This window comes from Diabrotica virgifera, chromosome 4 (genome assembly GCF_917563875.1).
Source record: "Diabrotica virgifera virgifera chromosome 4, PGI_DIABVI_V3a".
Lineage (NCBI taxonomy): Eukaryota > Metazoa > Arthropoda > Insecta > Coleoptera > Chrysomelidae > Diabrotica > Diabrotica virgifera.
In genome coordinates, this window is record NC_065446.1 from 96,921,338 (window position 1) to 96,936,868 (window position 15,531).

At 35.8% G+C, this 15,531-nt stretch overlaps 1 protein-coding gene across 3 annotated transcripts in view; it reads left to right on the plus strand.

The window, feature by feature from the left end:
• The window catches only part of LOC114332268 (sodium- and chloride-dependent GABA transporter 1-like), a 230,178-nt gene that overhangs the window by 92,555 nt on the left and 122,092 nt on the right, over positions 1 to 15,531 (plus strand). For 2 of the 3 annotated variants that reach the window (XM_028282035.2, XM_028282038.2), the window contains exon 1: positions 8,457 to 8,602. The exons of the other annotated variant lie outside the window; for it this stretch is intronic. In XM_028282035.2, coding sequence (XP_028137836.1) covers positions 8,572 to 8,602 — 31 coding nt within the window. In that variant the 5' untranslated portion in view covers positions 8,457 to 8,571. Of the gene's footprint in view, positions 1 to 8,456; positions 8,603 to 15,531 lie in introns of those variants that run through there. 3 annotated transcript variants of the gene reach the window in all.

Below are 15,531 nucleotides of genomic sequence, written 5' to 3' on the forward strand. Positions count from 1 at the left end.
CTCAAATGCCTCAAATAAGATGACTTTTCAACTATATGAGGAGGAAACTAGACGATGGCATGAACACCCAACAATAAAACCAGAAAAATCGGTCACCAACTCACGGTTGATAACTCTACCATTGAGGTGGTACAAATTCACATACTTAGGCTCCCTATTCACCAAGGAGAACGTCACGACGGAAGAAATCAAGCGAAGGATAATCCTAGCAACCAAATGCTATTTTGGACTGAGTAGACATATAAGAAGCGGAAAAGTAAACCAAAAAATAAAAATAACAATATACAAAACCCTTATACAACCAGTGTTGACATATGGATCTGAGACATGGACCATCTCCAAGGCAGACGAAAACCTCCTTATATTTGAATAAAGGATCCTGAGGGAATATTCGGTGGCATCTGTGAAAATGGTGTTTGGAGGAGGAGGTACAACTACGAGATATAAACATATATTTTGTGTTAAAGACGTAGTATATCTTATAAAAATAGGAAGACTAAGATGGGCAGGACATCTAGCAAGATTACAGCAGAACAACCCTCCTAGAAGAATTCTTAAGTCACAACTTGTGGGAACTAGAAATAGGGGTAGGCCAAAATTCAGATGGAAAATGGTGTAGATGAAGATGGTAGAAAAATAGGCGTAGTAAAGTGGCAAAAGTTGGCAATGGATAGAACTAAGCTGGCATAATAGACTTGGGGAAGGTCGAGGCTCTTTTCTAGGGATGTAGCACCATTGATGATGATGAGTACTTTACTAGTCCAAGTAAAGTTCCGGGACTAACTGGTAAAATAATACATAATTCGAAAAAAAATACGCAAGGTACAATTCTACTTTATTCATCAGCATAATCTTCCTTTTAAGACAATACAATTTGTCGATAAACGATTCAATCTTTTTCTCTTTGGCCTCCAAATAAGCATTCCTCTCTACCTCATTCCTTGAGCCCTTGTCAGGGAGTGGTGACATTCTAAATATTGCTAGCTTACTGTCCTCACTGGGCCTGCCCATCGTATTGGAGGGCTTGCTCTTCGTCTTCAGCTTTCTACTTTTCCTTCTACTATCAATAATTCCATGGTCCCCGTTCTTTTGAGTATGTGTCCGGTGTAATTTAGGTGTGCTTGGTTTACTTTTTTTAATAGCTTGTCTTTTATATAAAACTCTTCCAGAATTAAAAGATTGGTTCTAAGATCTGTCCAAGACACAAGTAGAATTCTTCTGTAGACCTACATTTCGAATCTTACTTCTATTCGATGCTAGTATAAGTGTGTCATCTGTGTATCGCAGGTTAGGTATTATTACGTTATTTTTCTGTCTCCTACAGTGATTCCTTCATCACATTCGACTAGTAACTAGTACTTTCCACATTATACAGGGTGTACATAAACTCTCCCGACAAACGAAGACCGGAGATTCCTCAGATAATTTAAAGATAATTTAACCCAATTCATCTAGTCCGAAAATGCCTGCTGAGGGAGCTAGATTTCTTTAAATATCTTCTTGTAGTGCCTATCCGTTTCGGACTATCATGGCAATCTGTACTTTGCACACTGCTACTCTAAAAAGATTTTTATTGGTTGTGTTGAACCACGTACCTAGATTCTTCAGCCAGGAAATCCTTCGCCTTCTTGGTCCTCGCTTTCCATCTACTTTTCCCTGCAAGATTAGTCGCAGCAGTCCGTATCTTTCACTGTTCCTCATGATGTGATCGAAGTATTCGATTTTGGCTGTTTTTATTTTGATTAACAGCTCTTTTCCTTTTTGCATCCTCAGCAAAACACACCGATTAGTAATGTGGTCGGTATAAGATATCTTCAGGATTCGACGATAAAACCACATTTTAAAAGCCTCAATTTTCTTACAGGTGGCGTCTGTGTGAGTCCACGACTCAACTCCGTACAACATTATAGAAAATATATAACATCGCAGTAATCTGACTTTTATGGGTATAGACAAATCATGATAATTGAATAATTTTGCTATTTTTTCAAAAAATGCAGATCTTACTTTCTCTATCCTACATTTGAAGGGTACAGGGGAAAAACGGGCTAAGTCAGTTTTTGGCGAATTTAAGTTATTGACGTTTTCCTATAGAAAACACGTTATATTTTGTCGTAAACATACCGCTGAGGATAAAAACACGATACGTCAGAAAATATGTAATAGGAAAAATATCCTGTACAGGAGAATAACGTGATAAGTCCGTGCGGTACCGGGCAAAAACGGGCTAAGTCGGATTTCTCACTTCTATTCGTTAGCGTGCCACGTGTCGCTATTGTGATGGTTTTCTGTAGTTTTGTCAGTATTATTCATGTTTTTCGTTAGTAAGCACTGTAACATTCAGTAACTTGCAAAGTTTGAAAAAGTTCTGTGGAAAAGAAGCTCAGGATTATTTTACCTCACTGGTGCACAATTAATTAAGAATATGGGGGACATTTTTTATTTTGTTCGATGAAAAACCTTTTAAAATAATCGAAACAATCTTGTTATTTTCTTATAATAATGGATCTATTAATTTTTTAGTTTAACTATTTTTTAGACGTAAAATTGTTTGTACAATAAAAATATACTTAAAAAAAAACAAAATTGTTACACATTCAGGGAAAAAACGGGCTAAGTCAGAACCAACTTTAAATAACTTCCTGATTTTTTTATCAAAAAAATTTTTTAATGCTTTCAGTTTTTAACCTAAGGATCTCAGATAGTTTAAAAACATAATGGTAAACAAAAGAAATTCTGACTTCAAAAACTTTAGTGTTTGTAGCGTTTTGAACTTTAAAATTGCTTTATCTTAAAATCATAAAATGTGACTTAGCCTGTTTTTCCCCTGTACCCTTCATTTGATTTCTATGGAATGGTCCCAATTTTCATTGACGTTTCTTACGAAGGTAGGTGTATGTTTTTACAATTTCTATTTGTTGACCATTCAGACTGATTCTTCCAAATTGCTGTTCATTCTTAGAGATCATCACACATTTTGTTTTCTTAATGTTTAGTGTTAGTCCGTATCTCTGACTGAATCCTGGAAGGCTTCAGAACTGTTAGCAAATACCACCGTGTCGTCTGCATATCGTATGTTATTGAGACATTCTCCATTAATTCGAACTCCGGCTTCAACATCATCCACTGCTTCTTGAAAGATTTTCTCAGAGTAGATGTTAAACAGCAGTGGGCATAGTATATATCCCTGATGGACTCCACTTTTGATTTTGATATCGTCGGATTATCCTGCCTCTGTCCGGATAGATAATGTTGTTTGATTTCAGTACAGATTGCTGATAATCCTTAAATCACAGGTGTTTATTCGAATCCCAGAGAACGGCAGTTCTCGCCAGTGGCGCACAACCCCCGTACATGCGACACTACATATACACGAAATTTTCGATTTTCTAAATCTGATTGAATTGAAAATTGGACCAAATCCCAATCCCATCCGTACGATGGGGACCATCCCCATCGTATATGAAAAGACTCGCCCATCCATATGTCAACCATCCATTTTGGTCCAAGGGTGTTAATTTTACGGCCCTTCCGATTTAGGGTCTGTTTTTCATTCTCGTCCCCAAAACTCACAAAAATTTCGAAAATTTAAGTTTGACCTTTACCGCTTCTGATAGTACTGATCATTACCTTTCCAACGCATGTTTAATTTTGAAAATCGGTTATACCATTCAAAAGTTACCGAGCTAAGAAATTTTTTTCATTTTTCGATTTAAAATGGGGAAAATGTTTGTATGTATGTGTGTATGTTTGTAGGAAAGTTTCACCGATCTAATTTTTTTTTGTGTTTCAAAAGGGGGTCAGGGCCGATTTATAACCGTTGTAGTTTGTGACTTTCGACCACCCATAAGCCAGCTATAGGACTTTGTAGGTACAAAACGGCATATTTTTTGGGGGTATATATATACCTTAAGTTCTAGGAGAGGCAGGAAAACCGCAAATACACCAAATCAATAGCTTTGAGTTAAGCTTTCAAATGGTGCCTAAGCGGTTAGAACAGACATACACGCGGCTCAGTATAGCCAAAAAACTGAAAAACTAAACTGAAAATTTTGGTTTTTCGACAATTACTCATAATTTAAACCTACGAATTGCCAGTAACTGAGCGTTTGTAGGAGGACTCTAGACGCGTCTAAAGGTGTAGGTGTACCTCATATCTGGGAAAACTCGAATTTTTAAGTTATAGCAAGAGTGATCAAATCTATTTCCTATGGGAAGAACGGTTTTTCAAGCTCAATAATTTCTGTAATACCTTCAGTTATCATGACCTTGAATGCATTAGCTACTACTTGTCAATACGTTTCAAACTCATGTTTAGTGACTAAAATCGGTTAAGCCGCTTCGAAGTTATCAAAGCTCCAAAGTATAAACCATTTGATTAATATCGCCAAAATAGTGTATGTAGTTGTAGTGGTTACGACGCTAAATTTGGTAGGAAAATCCGAGTTCATTTACCGGCCATCCCAATATTTTTTTTCAATCTATTTCGAATAGAAAAAAAGATCTAGTGTACATTTTGATGGGCACTAGGTCATTTGAGAGATAATGCTAGAAAGACGACCATTTATAACGCTTAACGTAAAATCGAAAAACATTACATTCAACTTCATACAATTAATTTATAAATAACTTTGAAAAACTCCTGATACAAGAATAAAAAACCGCTAAACGCCGTAAAAATGAGTGGCGCATACAATATTCCAGCTACAAAAGAGCTGATATGAATATTACGTGGCGCGAAAATGTATTTTGAAGTAAAACGCGCCACAAAGGAGCTTCAAAATACAAACTCTATCAAAGTTACTCTATCAAATTTAGCAAATATTATGGAAACATCTTTTAAACTAAAACTAGAATTTTATGTTCCAACATAATGAAATTACATTTTCGCGCCACGTAATATTCATATCAGCTCTTTCGTAGCTGTAATATTGTATGCGCCACTCATTTTTATGGCGTTTAGCGGTTTTTATTCTTGTATTGGATAATATCTCCATCAGCTTGTCGTACTTTACTGTATCGAATTCTTTATAGTAATCAATGAAACATGCATAACTATCGCAATTTAAGTCTCTACATCGTTAGACTAGCACTTGTACAGTTGAGTCCCTGAATCTTAACCCGTGCGTCATCATTTAAAGTAAACGAAATAAGTCGATGATAAGTCGAAAATTGAAATTTGCTAAACCCAACAGCCAGTGACAGTAAGTGACTTGCTGTTGCGTTTAGTAAATTTCAATTTCTGACTTATCATCGACTTATTTCGTATGCTTTAAATGATGACGCATGGGTAAAGATTCAGGGACTCAACTGTATACTAAATAGAGCCTCTCTTGTACCCACTGCATTTCGAAAACCAAACTGTGTTCGGCTGATTTTTTCTTGGCACCGTCTATATATCTTTTGATGTATAATTTTTAGAAATAATTTTAAAATATGGCTCATTAAGCTGATGTTTCGGAAATAACTGCAGGATTCGAATTTTGTTTTCTTTGTTAAAGCAATAAACGTCGACTTCAACGATGTTCTTGGTATTACCCCGTTTAAATATACCTATGTCGTTAAATATTTTGGTTAGGCGTTGAGTACCGTAGGTTTTAAATAGTTTTATGAGTTCAGCATATGCATTGTCAGGTCCAGGAGATTTACTATCTTTTAGTTGTGATATTGCTCTTTCCACTTCATCTGATGTGGTAGGTAAGTGGTCATCGCATATGTAGGATGGAGGTTGTTCGGATCTAGCATCGTCAAAGAGTTTCTGTATGTATGAGAACATGATCTGATGATACGGCAGCACAGGGTTAACCCTTAACTGATAGGCATCCATTACGGAATCTCTTGTTCACCATTATGTAGTCAATTTGACTCTGTATTACGTTTCCTGGTTGATCTTGCAGGTATACCCAGGTATACAAACGTCTTGGTGGTAGTTTGAAGAATGTGTTCAGTATTGAAAATTCTTCTTCCTCTACAAACAGCTTTAATCTAACTCCCCTTTCAGTTCTCTGTCCTAGACCAAAATCACCTATGAATTTACCGCTTCTCCCTTTACCAATTTTCGCATTGAAGTCACCCATAATAATAGTTATATCTTACTTTTTACGTCGTTTATGTGACTTTATCAACAACTCATAGAATTTCTCTAGATCTTTTTCTGGTTTATCGCTCGTGGGGGCACACACTTTTAATTATTTAATTTGACATAACCAACCAACCCATATATATGTTGACCATCGTCATTTCCTGAGTGGTATACCATATGGTTGTCAACAATGCATGCACCACTATTTGGCCACCTTATTTTGCTTATGCCCATTATATTGATTCCGAGTCTGGTGATTTCTTGAATGGTATTATGAATTTTTCCAGCCTGATACATTGTTTTCACATCCCAGGTACATATTTTAATAACCAACTTTGCTGTTCTTGGAGACACTTTTCCAGTTCTGTTACAGGGGTTTCTCTAGGTTACGACCTGGGAGGTCCTGTGGTCTTAAGGTGGATCACCTCCCCTGCTGATTCTTGGCTTCCATATCCCATGATTAGTACCTATTTCCACTTTAGTAGGATTTGCCATGATAGCTTTACTGGATATATCACCAGGGACCTTTAATGTAGTGGTTTCTCGTTGCCTTCTGCATTCTGATGCCGTTGACCACTTTCTTGGTTCTTCCGCCTTTTAGACCAGTTTCCCAGTCTCAGGACAACAGAGTGTCCTTCCATTTACCAGCTCGTCCGCCCGAAGACGTTGGCCAGTAAATGGTGGATTGCTTATCCCGACAAGCGCTCGGACGTCAGAGCCTCGTTAGTTATCTAGAAGGATGTAGCAGATGACAATGATCTAGATCATCATACGAGCAGGTGAGGTTGACAGTTGAACAGGAGAGGCTATATCTTGCGCATCACTATCCCTTAACATCCCTTTAAATATGGCGTCTTGTAATTAGTCTTTTAAAATAGCTCCAGCACGAACGTTTCTATTTACAAAAACTAAAACTGGTACGCCTATTTATCTTCCAGGGATAAATCGATTTCATTAATTTCGAATTTCTAGTACCGGTCATAGGCGTCCGTTTTGGTTAGGGCAACGGTTATTTTATTCCATAACTTTTTGTCTTAAACTGGTAAGTATTTTGTCACTGGATTATTAACTGAAGTATTCTAGAAATAAAAGATACTCTTGCTTTAAGTCGGTATGACTCACCGTTTTCTATAAAAATCGATTTAAGGATTTTCCGTTTTTTGAATTTGGAAAAATTTTTCAAAAAAATCTACGTAGAAAAACGAAAACTGGTACGTTTATTTATCTTCCAGAGATAATCAATTTTATCGATTGCGAATTTATAGTACCGGTCATAGTCGTAGGTTTTTTTATCGCTTTATCAGTTTCGTCTTTAATTGTTAAGCATTTTTGACACTAGATTATTAAATTATGAGGTAACTTAGTACTAAAAGTCTTGCTTTAATTCGATAAAATACACCGTTCTGTTTTAACAATTTTTTTAAAATTTCTTTCAAATTCAATAAACGAATAATTTTCAAATCGATTTTTCTAGAAAACAGTGCATCCTGCCGACTTAAAGCAAGAGTAACTTTTAGTACTAGAATACCTCAGAATTTAATAATTAAGTGTCAAAAATTCTAAGAATTTAAAGGCAAAAAAGTTATGCGATAAAATAACCGTTGCCCTACCCAAAACGGACTCCTATGACCGGTACTAGAAATTCGCAATTGATAGAGTCGATTTATCTATGAAAGAGAAATAAGCGTACGAGTTTTCGTTTTTCTAAATAGAAGCGCTCTGGAGCTATTTAAAAAAACTAATGACAAGACGCCATCTTCAAAGAGCTCTATCTCCCCAAGGAAGCATTTTCGGACTAGGTGAATTTGGTTAAATTTTCTTAAAATTATCCGAGGAACATGTATCCTGTCTTCATTTGTCTGTAAAGTTTCTGGACTCCCTGTATAATACGTTGTAGGTACAGTAATGATTACAGTATGCAGTCTGTCTAGTTCTCTTCCTTATTTTGAACGCATCTGAAAAAGTTGGCCTATATCGCTATCGAATATTATATTTTAAAATAATCCTATAACGTATTAGGAAATGGAATCATATTATTTCATGCCTCAGTGTACAAAATACTGCAAAATACTCAGGAATACTTCAGTATACAAAATACAAAAGATATGAAATCATGCAGTACCTAGAGATGTAAACATCTATTCACGATCCACCTATAGAGATTTTTACTTAGTATACAATTTCCTTTAATAAAATTTATTTCTAATGCTAAGATTCACGTGAACAGCGATATTATGTACTACAAACTACATCCACTGGAAATTATTAAAAAAAATACCATTCAGTAATAATGGAATCTCACCACAAAGTAAATATTTCTGAAGCTTTTATTTAAAGTCTATATATTCTAAATTTGACGTAAGTCTCCTATGATCTTGACATTAGCCAAGTTTAAATATAGCGTGAATAATTAAAGATTCGCTTCTCGTTGAAATGAAATTACTTTTTAGTGTAGTAATTACTTACCATCCTATTAAAGTCCTGTGAAAATGACAAACTGTAAAAAGAAAGTGCTCTACGGTAAGTATTTTGGGTTTCGCTTATTAAATAGGTAATCTGTAATTTGATTTTGTTTACAAGAATTTTTTTTTTCATTAAACACCAATAAGATGCTTATGAACATTAAAATCTGATCAAATAATATGATCAATGAGCAACTTACTTCTAACCTAAGTTAATATTAATACTTTATGACGAAACACAAACTCACTAGTACCTCTTAGGTTCTGTTAATTTATTGCACAAATATTAACCTATACCATAACTTGCACCCTGCACTACTTTTCACTTAACTAACTCGATTATCTTCTTCCTCTTGCGTCTTCTAGCTAGATCCGTGTTGTCAAGGAGCTAGATAGCATCAATATTGACGTGTTGAAGAAGTCGTTGTTCGTGACCCTTGGCAAATTTTTCAATGGTCTTGTTAACAGTATCCAGTATCCACGTCTAGGTCCCTATGGAGGTCACTGTTCCTATAGTACCAAGGACCGTTGACAATGCTCCTTAGCATTTTGTTTTGGAATCGCTGAATGATGTCTAAGCTTACTAGCGCAGCCCCATAGCTGGATGCCATATGTCCATATAGGTTTTAGAATCTGTGTATACAAAAGTATTTTGTTGTAGATTTACAGAGTGGATTGTCTTTCCAATAGCCAATACATTTTTTAAACTTCAGGTTAAGCTGTTCTCGTTTCTTTTTAACATGAACCCTTCAGCGTTGCCTAGCGTCTAATGTAATACCCAAATATTTTGCGGTATCGGCATATGGTATCTGAGTTTCATTTACGTTAACAGGAATGTATTGCGTTTTCTTGTTTGTAAAATTAACATGCTCTGACTTCATTTCATTTAATTTAATTCGCCAGCATTTAGTCCAGTTGTTAAGTCTCTTAACACAGATTTGTAGTTTTCTTGCTGCTTCTTCATGGTCTTCACCTACGGACAAGATGGCAGTACCATCAGCAAAGGTAATTATTGTATTATGATCTACTCCAGAGATATCACTAGTGTATACTAGGTAGAGGATCGGTCCTATCACACTACCTTGTGGTACACATCCATTGATTTCTTTTAGTTCCGAGTAGGCTTCTTCTTGCTTAATCCTAAAAACTTTCTCTAATATATAAGATGTAATTTTATATAATTTTTAGTGTAGTAATTAGTTACCATCCTATTAAAATCCTGTGAAAGTGATGAACTGTAAAAAGAAAGTTCTCTACGGTGGGTATTTTGGTTTTTTTCGCTGTTACGTAGATACCTAATCTGTAACTTGATTTTTATTTATAAGAAAATATAGGATTTTTGGTTGTATTTATTAAACGTGCTGATTTTGTTAACTAAAGATAAAATTTCTATTCATCATTCCACCCCGATCTATCTACTGCTGGATATCATCATCATCAGGGCTTTTCATTCCGGGTGGAATGTTTGCCGCTCTTACTTAGAGCTCTCAGATTCGCTTATTGCGGTGAATTACTCCGCATTCCACTTGTATGTTGTCAAAGTTTGTTGTATGACTTGGCTTTCGTTACAATTTTCTTCCACTCATTTCGATATGTGCATAGTTCCCTCCAGTTTCTCACTTCCAGAATTTTGATATCTCTCATGACCTGGTCCTCCCATCTCTCTCTGGGTCTTCCCCTTGGTCTTTCAGTTGCTGGTTTCCATCTGGTGATCTTCTTAATCAGTAGGTCGTTTTTCCTTCTCTCTATGTGTCCCAGCCATCTCAGCCTCTGTGCTTTAATAAATCTAACTATATCTTCTCCCTTCATTATGTCTCTTAGTTCATGGTTCATTCTTCTTTTCATTTCTCCGTTGTCCATTCTTATCGGGCCCATAATGCGTCTCAGGATTTTCCTTTCGAATATTCTCAATTTTTCTTCATCTTTTTCCGTGAGGCACATTGTCTCAGCTGCGTACGTAACTACTGGTCTGATTGCAACTCTGTATATTTTCAGTTTTGTATTTCTAGTTAAGTTCTTGTCCTTCATAAACCTATGATATCTCCAGTATGTTCTGTTGCCTGCTAGTATTCGTTCCGTTACTTCTTCTCTTCTTTTGTTTTGGCCATTCATTATTACTCCCAAATATTTAAATTGTTGGACTCTTTCAAAAGTGTAGTTTTCTATTTTGATTTCTCTCATCCTGTTATCTTCTCTTCTAGAGCAGAGTACATATTTTGTTTTTCCTTCGTTAATTTCTAGACCTCTTTTTCCTGCTTCTTTTGCCAGGATTGTTACTGCTTCTTTTAATCTTTCCTTGTCTCTTCCCATAAGAACTAAATCATCTGCATATGCAACTATTTGTGTTGAGGAGTGGGCTATAGTTCCTTTAATTTTGCTGGCCTTGACTGTTCCTTCTAGTGCTATGTTGAATAATGTGGTTGACAGGGAATCACCTTGTCGCACTCCTGTTTCTATTGCAATTGATTTTGTGCTACCTTCTTCTGTTGTTACTTTAGCTCGAGCTCCATCCATGGTCATTTTTGTTAATCTGATTAATTTTGCTGGTATATCTTGATTTTTCATTTCAATAAATAATTTATTTCTTCCAATACAGTCAAAGGCTTGTCTGAAGTCTACGAAGAGGATGTGGAGTTCTATGTTGTGTTCGTGGCATTTTTCGATTGTTTGTGTAACTATGTGGATCGCATCTGTAGTGGATCTGCCTTCTCTGAATCCTTGCTGGTAGTCCCCAATTTTTTTCTCTGTGAATTGATTGAGTTTTTGTTTGATGAGGGCTGTTAGAATTTTATATGTTGTACTCAGTAGAGATATTGCTCTATAATTGTTACAGTTTGTTACTTCTCCTTTCTTAAATATTGGTATAATTCTGCCTTCTTTCCAATCCTCGGGCATTTCTTCTGCTTCCCATATTCTAACTCTTAGGTTATAGATGCTTGTTAATAACTTTTCCCCTCCGTTTTTAATTAGCTCATTGGGAATTTCATCTGGGCCTGGTGTTCTTTTCTGTTTCATTTTTTGAATGATGGCTAAATATTCATCATATGTTGGAATCCCTATTTCATTATCTCTAATGTCTTCCATTGAGCCTACCTCCTCTTCCGGGCTTTCTTTGCATCTATATAGTTCTGTGAAGTGTGTTTCCCATGATCTATTGTCAATTTTAACTACAGATCTGCTGGATGTAGGTCTCCCTAATTATTTTCCATGTATTCCTGTTTTGTGCTGTTTGCATTCACTTTTTGTCGATCCGTTGACCATTTTGTTGGCGGACGACCTCTACTTCGATATGCTTCTTGTCTTGGTCTCCAGTGTATAATTTGCTGTGTCCATCTGTTATCCGACATTCTAGCTATGTGCCCCGCCCAGTTCCCCTTAAGTGTCATATGTCTTTCTATAGCGTCTGTCACTCCTGTTCTACGTCTTATTTCCTTGTTCGTAATCCGATCCCTACGAGAAATGCTTAACATTGAGCGTTCCATGACTCTTTGTGTAACACAAATTTTACTTCTTATTTTCTTGGTTACTGTTAAAATTTCTGCACCATATGTAAGTTCTGGCAAGACACGCACTGATTAAAGACTTTTTTTGAGGCACATAAGCAGTTCTGACATAAGGACATAGCTGAGCAAGTGAGTCCTATGCGGCGGCTTACTTCGCACGTTTGATTATCTCTTCCTATGCAAATCTCATGCCATAAGTACTTATAAGAGGTGATGTTTTTGTGTGGTTGATTTTTAATTCAACTTGAAGGGAGGCTAGGTATAGTTTCTCCAGTTGCAATACTGCATCATCGATGCTGTCAGCAAAAAGAACAATATCGTCGGCGAACCTCAATTTACTAGGTATTTCTCCTTTGACATTAATCCCTTTTTCACTCAGATTTGCGTTCTTAAACATATGCTTTAAAAATGTTGTAAACAATTTTGGCGAAATTGTGTCTCCCTGTCGCACTCCCCGTTTTATTTTAAATGCATTGGTCTTTTTGTCTGCCAGTTTCACGCTTGCTCTCGCATTTTAATAGATGTATTTGATCATTTTTATATAGCGATGGCTTGCCCACCTTAGTCGCTGTGGTTTAATTTCTTGGACAATATCGTTGTCATTGTAGAGTGCTTTTAATTCGATGTTGGTTCTGATCCTATACTGGTTTGTGTTAATGTCGTGGTGAGGTCCAAAAATTTTTCTAAGTATTTTTCGTTCAAAAGGTCTGAGCTTTTCTTAGTTTGCTTTGGTCATGGTCCACGTTTCGCATTCAGATATTAGTACAGGTCGGACGATTGATTTATAGATTTTGATCTTGGAACTTCTTGTAAGATTTTTTAATTTTATAAGCTCATCCAGTGCTAATACACAGCGATTTGCTGATTGGATTCTGTCTTTTATTTCTTCAGTAACATCGTTGTCAGCTGTGATTACAATCTCCAGATATTTAAAACGTTGTACTCTTTCAGAATTGAAGGTCTTGACCGTCACATTTTGGCCTATCCTGTCTCTTTGTGTCGTTCTATTTATACAAATACCTATATTTCGTCTTCTCTTCATTAATTCTCAACCCTACTTCACTTGTTGCTCCTTCCACCTTGTCAGCCTTGTCAGCCTTGTCAACCTTGTGAGAGTCCTGTCAGATTCCATTGTAGATAATATTTGCTTTGCCGCTTTTTCATCTACTTTATCCTTCTTTTAAATATTCTGAGTTGATCTTCATCTTTAATTGCCATTTTCCAAGTCTCGTAATTTCTCTCTTTAGTCCTCACCACCCCAGGAGGGAATGGAATATTCATTGTGATGTGTATTGTCTGCTTCCAAAGATCCATCACTGGTTATTTTTTTTAACTCATGTATAGGTCTTTGGTATATTCCTGTAACTTGGTCGATCCATTTTGTTGAGGATCTTCCTAGTGATCTTCGGCCTTCTGCCTTTCCTTGGATAATAAGTTTTTCCATATTTTCTGTGTGCGCTTTCATAACATGTACAAAGTATTTTAGTTGAAGATGGACTTGCTGGAGAGCTGTTTGTTGATCTCTTGCCCATTTTAAATTGAATTATTTATCTTATCGTTTGCTCATAGCTTTGTAACATTCTTCGCCAACAGAACATTTCAGTGGCATGTTTGTCTTAGGGTCCAAGATTCACATATACATATTTATATTGAGATATTGGGAACATTAATCAGTTGCTCTACCACAATTTTAGAGTTAATGAAACGTGCGAGTCCTTCCATATTTTGGCCATCTTTTCTACGCTGCTCTAGTGACTCTGTGTTTGCGATCAATGATCCCAGATATAAGTATGAGCTCACAATTGTTGTGTATCCACTATGATGATCCTTGTCTTTGATTTGTTTAACTGAAGATCAAACATTTGACTTTAGTTTTCAACCAGACCAATGAGTTCTATTAACTCTTCTCGACTATTTACAAGAACGGCTATTTCATCTGCAAAACGTATGTTGTTTATTTTTCATTATTTATAAAAAAATAAAATTACATATTTTCCAATAGTAGACTTTTTTTTAGAAAAACTTACAACACGTGTACCTGTTAACGCTCAAAATACAAAAATTATTCTTATAGTATGGTATAACTAGACCCAAACCCAGACATCCAAAGTGAAAGTTATGCTCCAACACCAAATTGTTCTATATGGTCCACATAATGTTCAGAAAAAAGTCACACCATTTTGAGCGTCGGGTTTGGGGGGTAGAGGTGGGAGAAATCGGTAAATTTGTAGTTTTTTTACGTTTTTCGTCAATATTTCTAAAACTATGCGGTTTAGCATGAACAACTTTCTATACAAAAATGTTTTACATTAAATTTTAAATAAAAAAGGCCCTATGCATAATCCTCCTAAAATGAACGGTTCCAAAGTTACGGAGGTTGTATAGTATAATTGGTCCAAAAAAAGGCCTAACCCAGACATCCAAAATAAAAGTTTTCCCTCAACACCAAATTGTTCTATATGGTCCACATATTGTTCAGTAAAAAGTTACACAATTTTGAGCGTCCGGCTTGGGGGGAGATGGGGGGAGAAGTCGGTAAATTAGTAGTTTTTTTAAGGTTTTCGTCAATATTTCTAAAACTATGCTTTAGCGTAAACAAGGTTCTATACAAGAATGTTCTACATAAAATTTAAAAGAAAAAATATACTACACATAATTGTTTTAAAATCAACGGTTCCAGAGTTACGGAGGGTGAAAAGTGGAGGTTTTCGATACTTTTTATATTTTTTGGGCAATTTATAATATTATTACTTTAAATAAATATCATTTGTAAATAAAATTTGCTATTTCAGTGGTCGATGGTATGTTAGTGATAGGCCCTTGAAGAAACGTCAACCTTATCACCCAAAATCATCATCAATTGCCCAAAAATTATAAAAAGTATTGAAAACCTCCAAATTTTCACCCTCCGTAACTCTGAAACCGTTAATTTTATAACAATTATGTATAGAACCTTTTTTGTTTTAAATTTTATGTAGAACATTTCTATATAGAACATTGTTTACATTAAAGCATTGTTTCAGAAATATTGACGTAAAAATTAAAAAAACTACTAATTTAGCGACTTCTCCCCCATCCCCCCCCAAACCGGACGCTCAAAATGGTGTAACTTTTTACTGAACAATATGTGGACCATATAGAACAATTTGGTGTTGGAGGAAAACTTTTATTTTGGATAACAAGTTTAGGCCTTTTTTTGGACTAATTATACTATACTACCTCCGTAACTTTGGAACCGTTCATTTTAGAAGGATTATGCATAGGGCCTTTTTTATTTCAAATTTAATGTAGAACATTTTTGTATAGAATATTGTTCATACTAAACAGCATAGTTTTAGAAATATTGACGAAAAACGTAAAAAGCTACGAATTTACCGATTTCTTCCCCCTCTTTCCCACAAACCCGCCGCTCAAAACGGTGTGACTTTTTCCTGAACATTATGTGGACCATATAGAACAATTTGGTGTTGGAGGATAGTTTTCA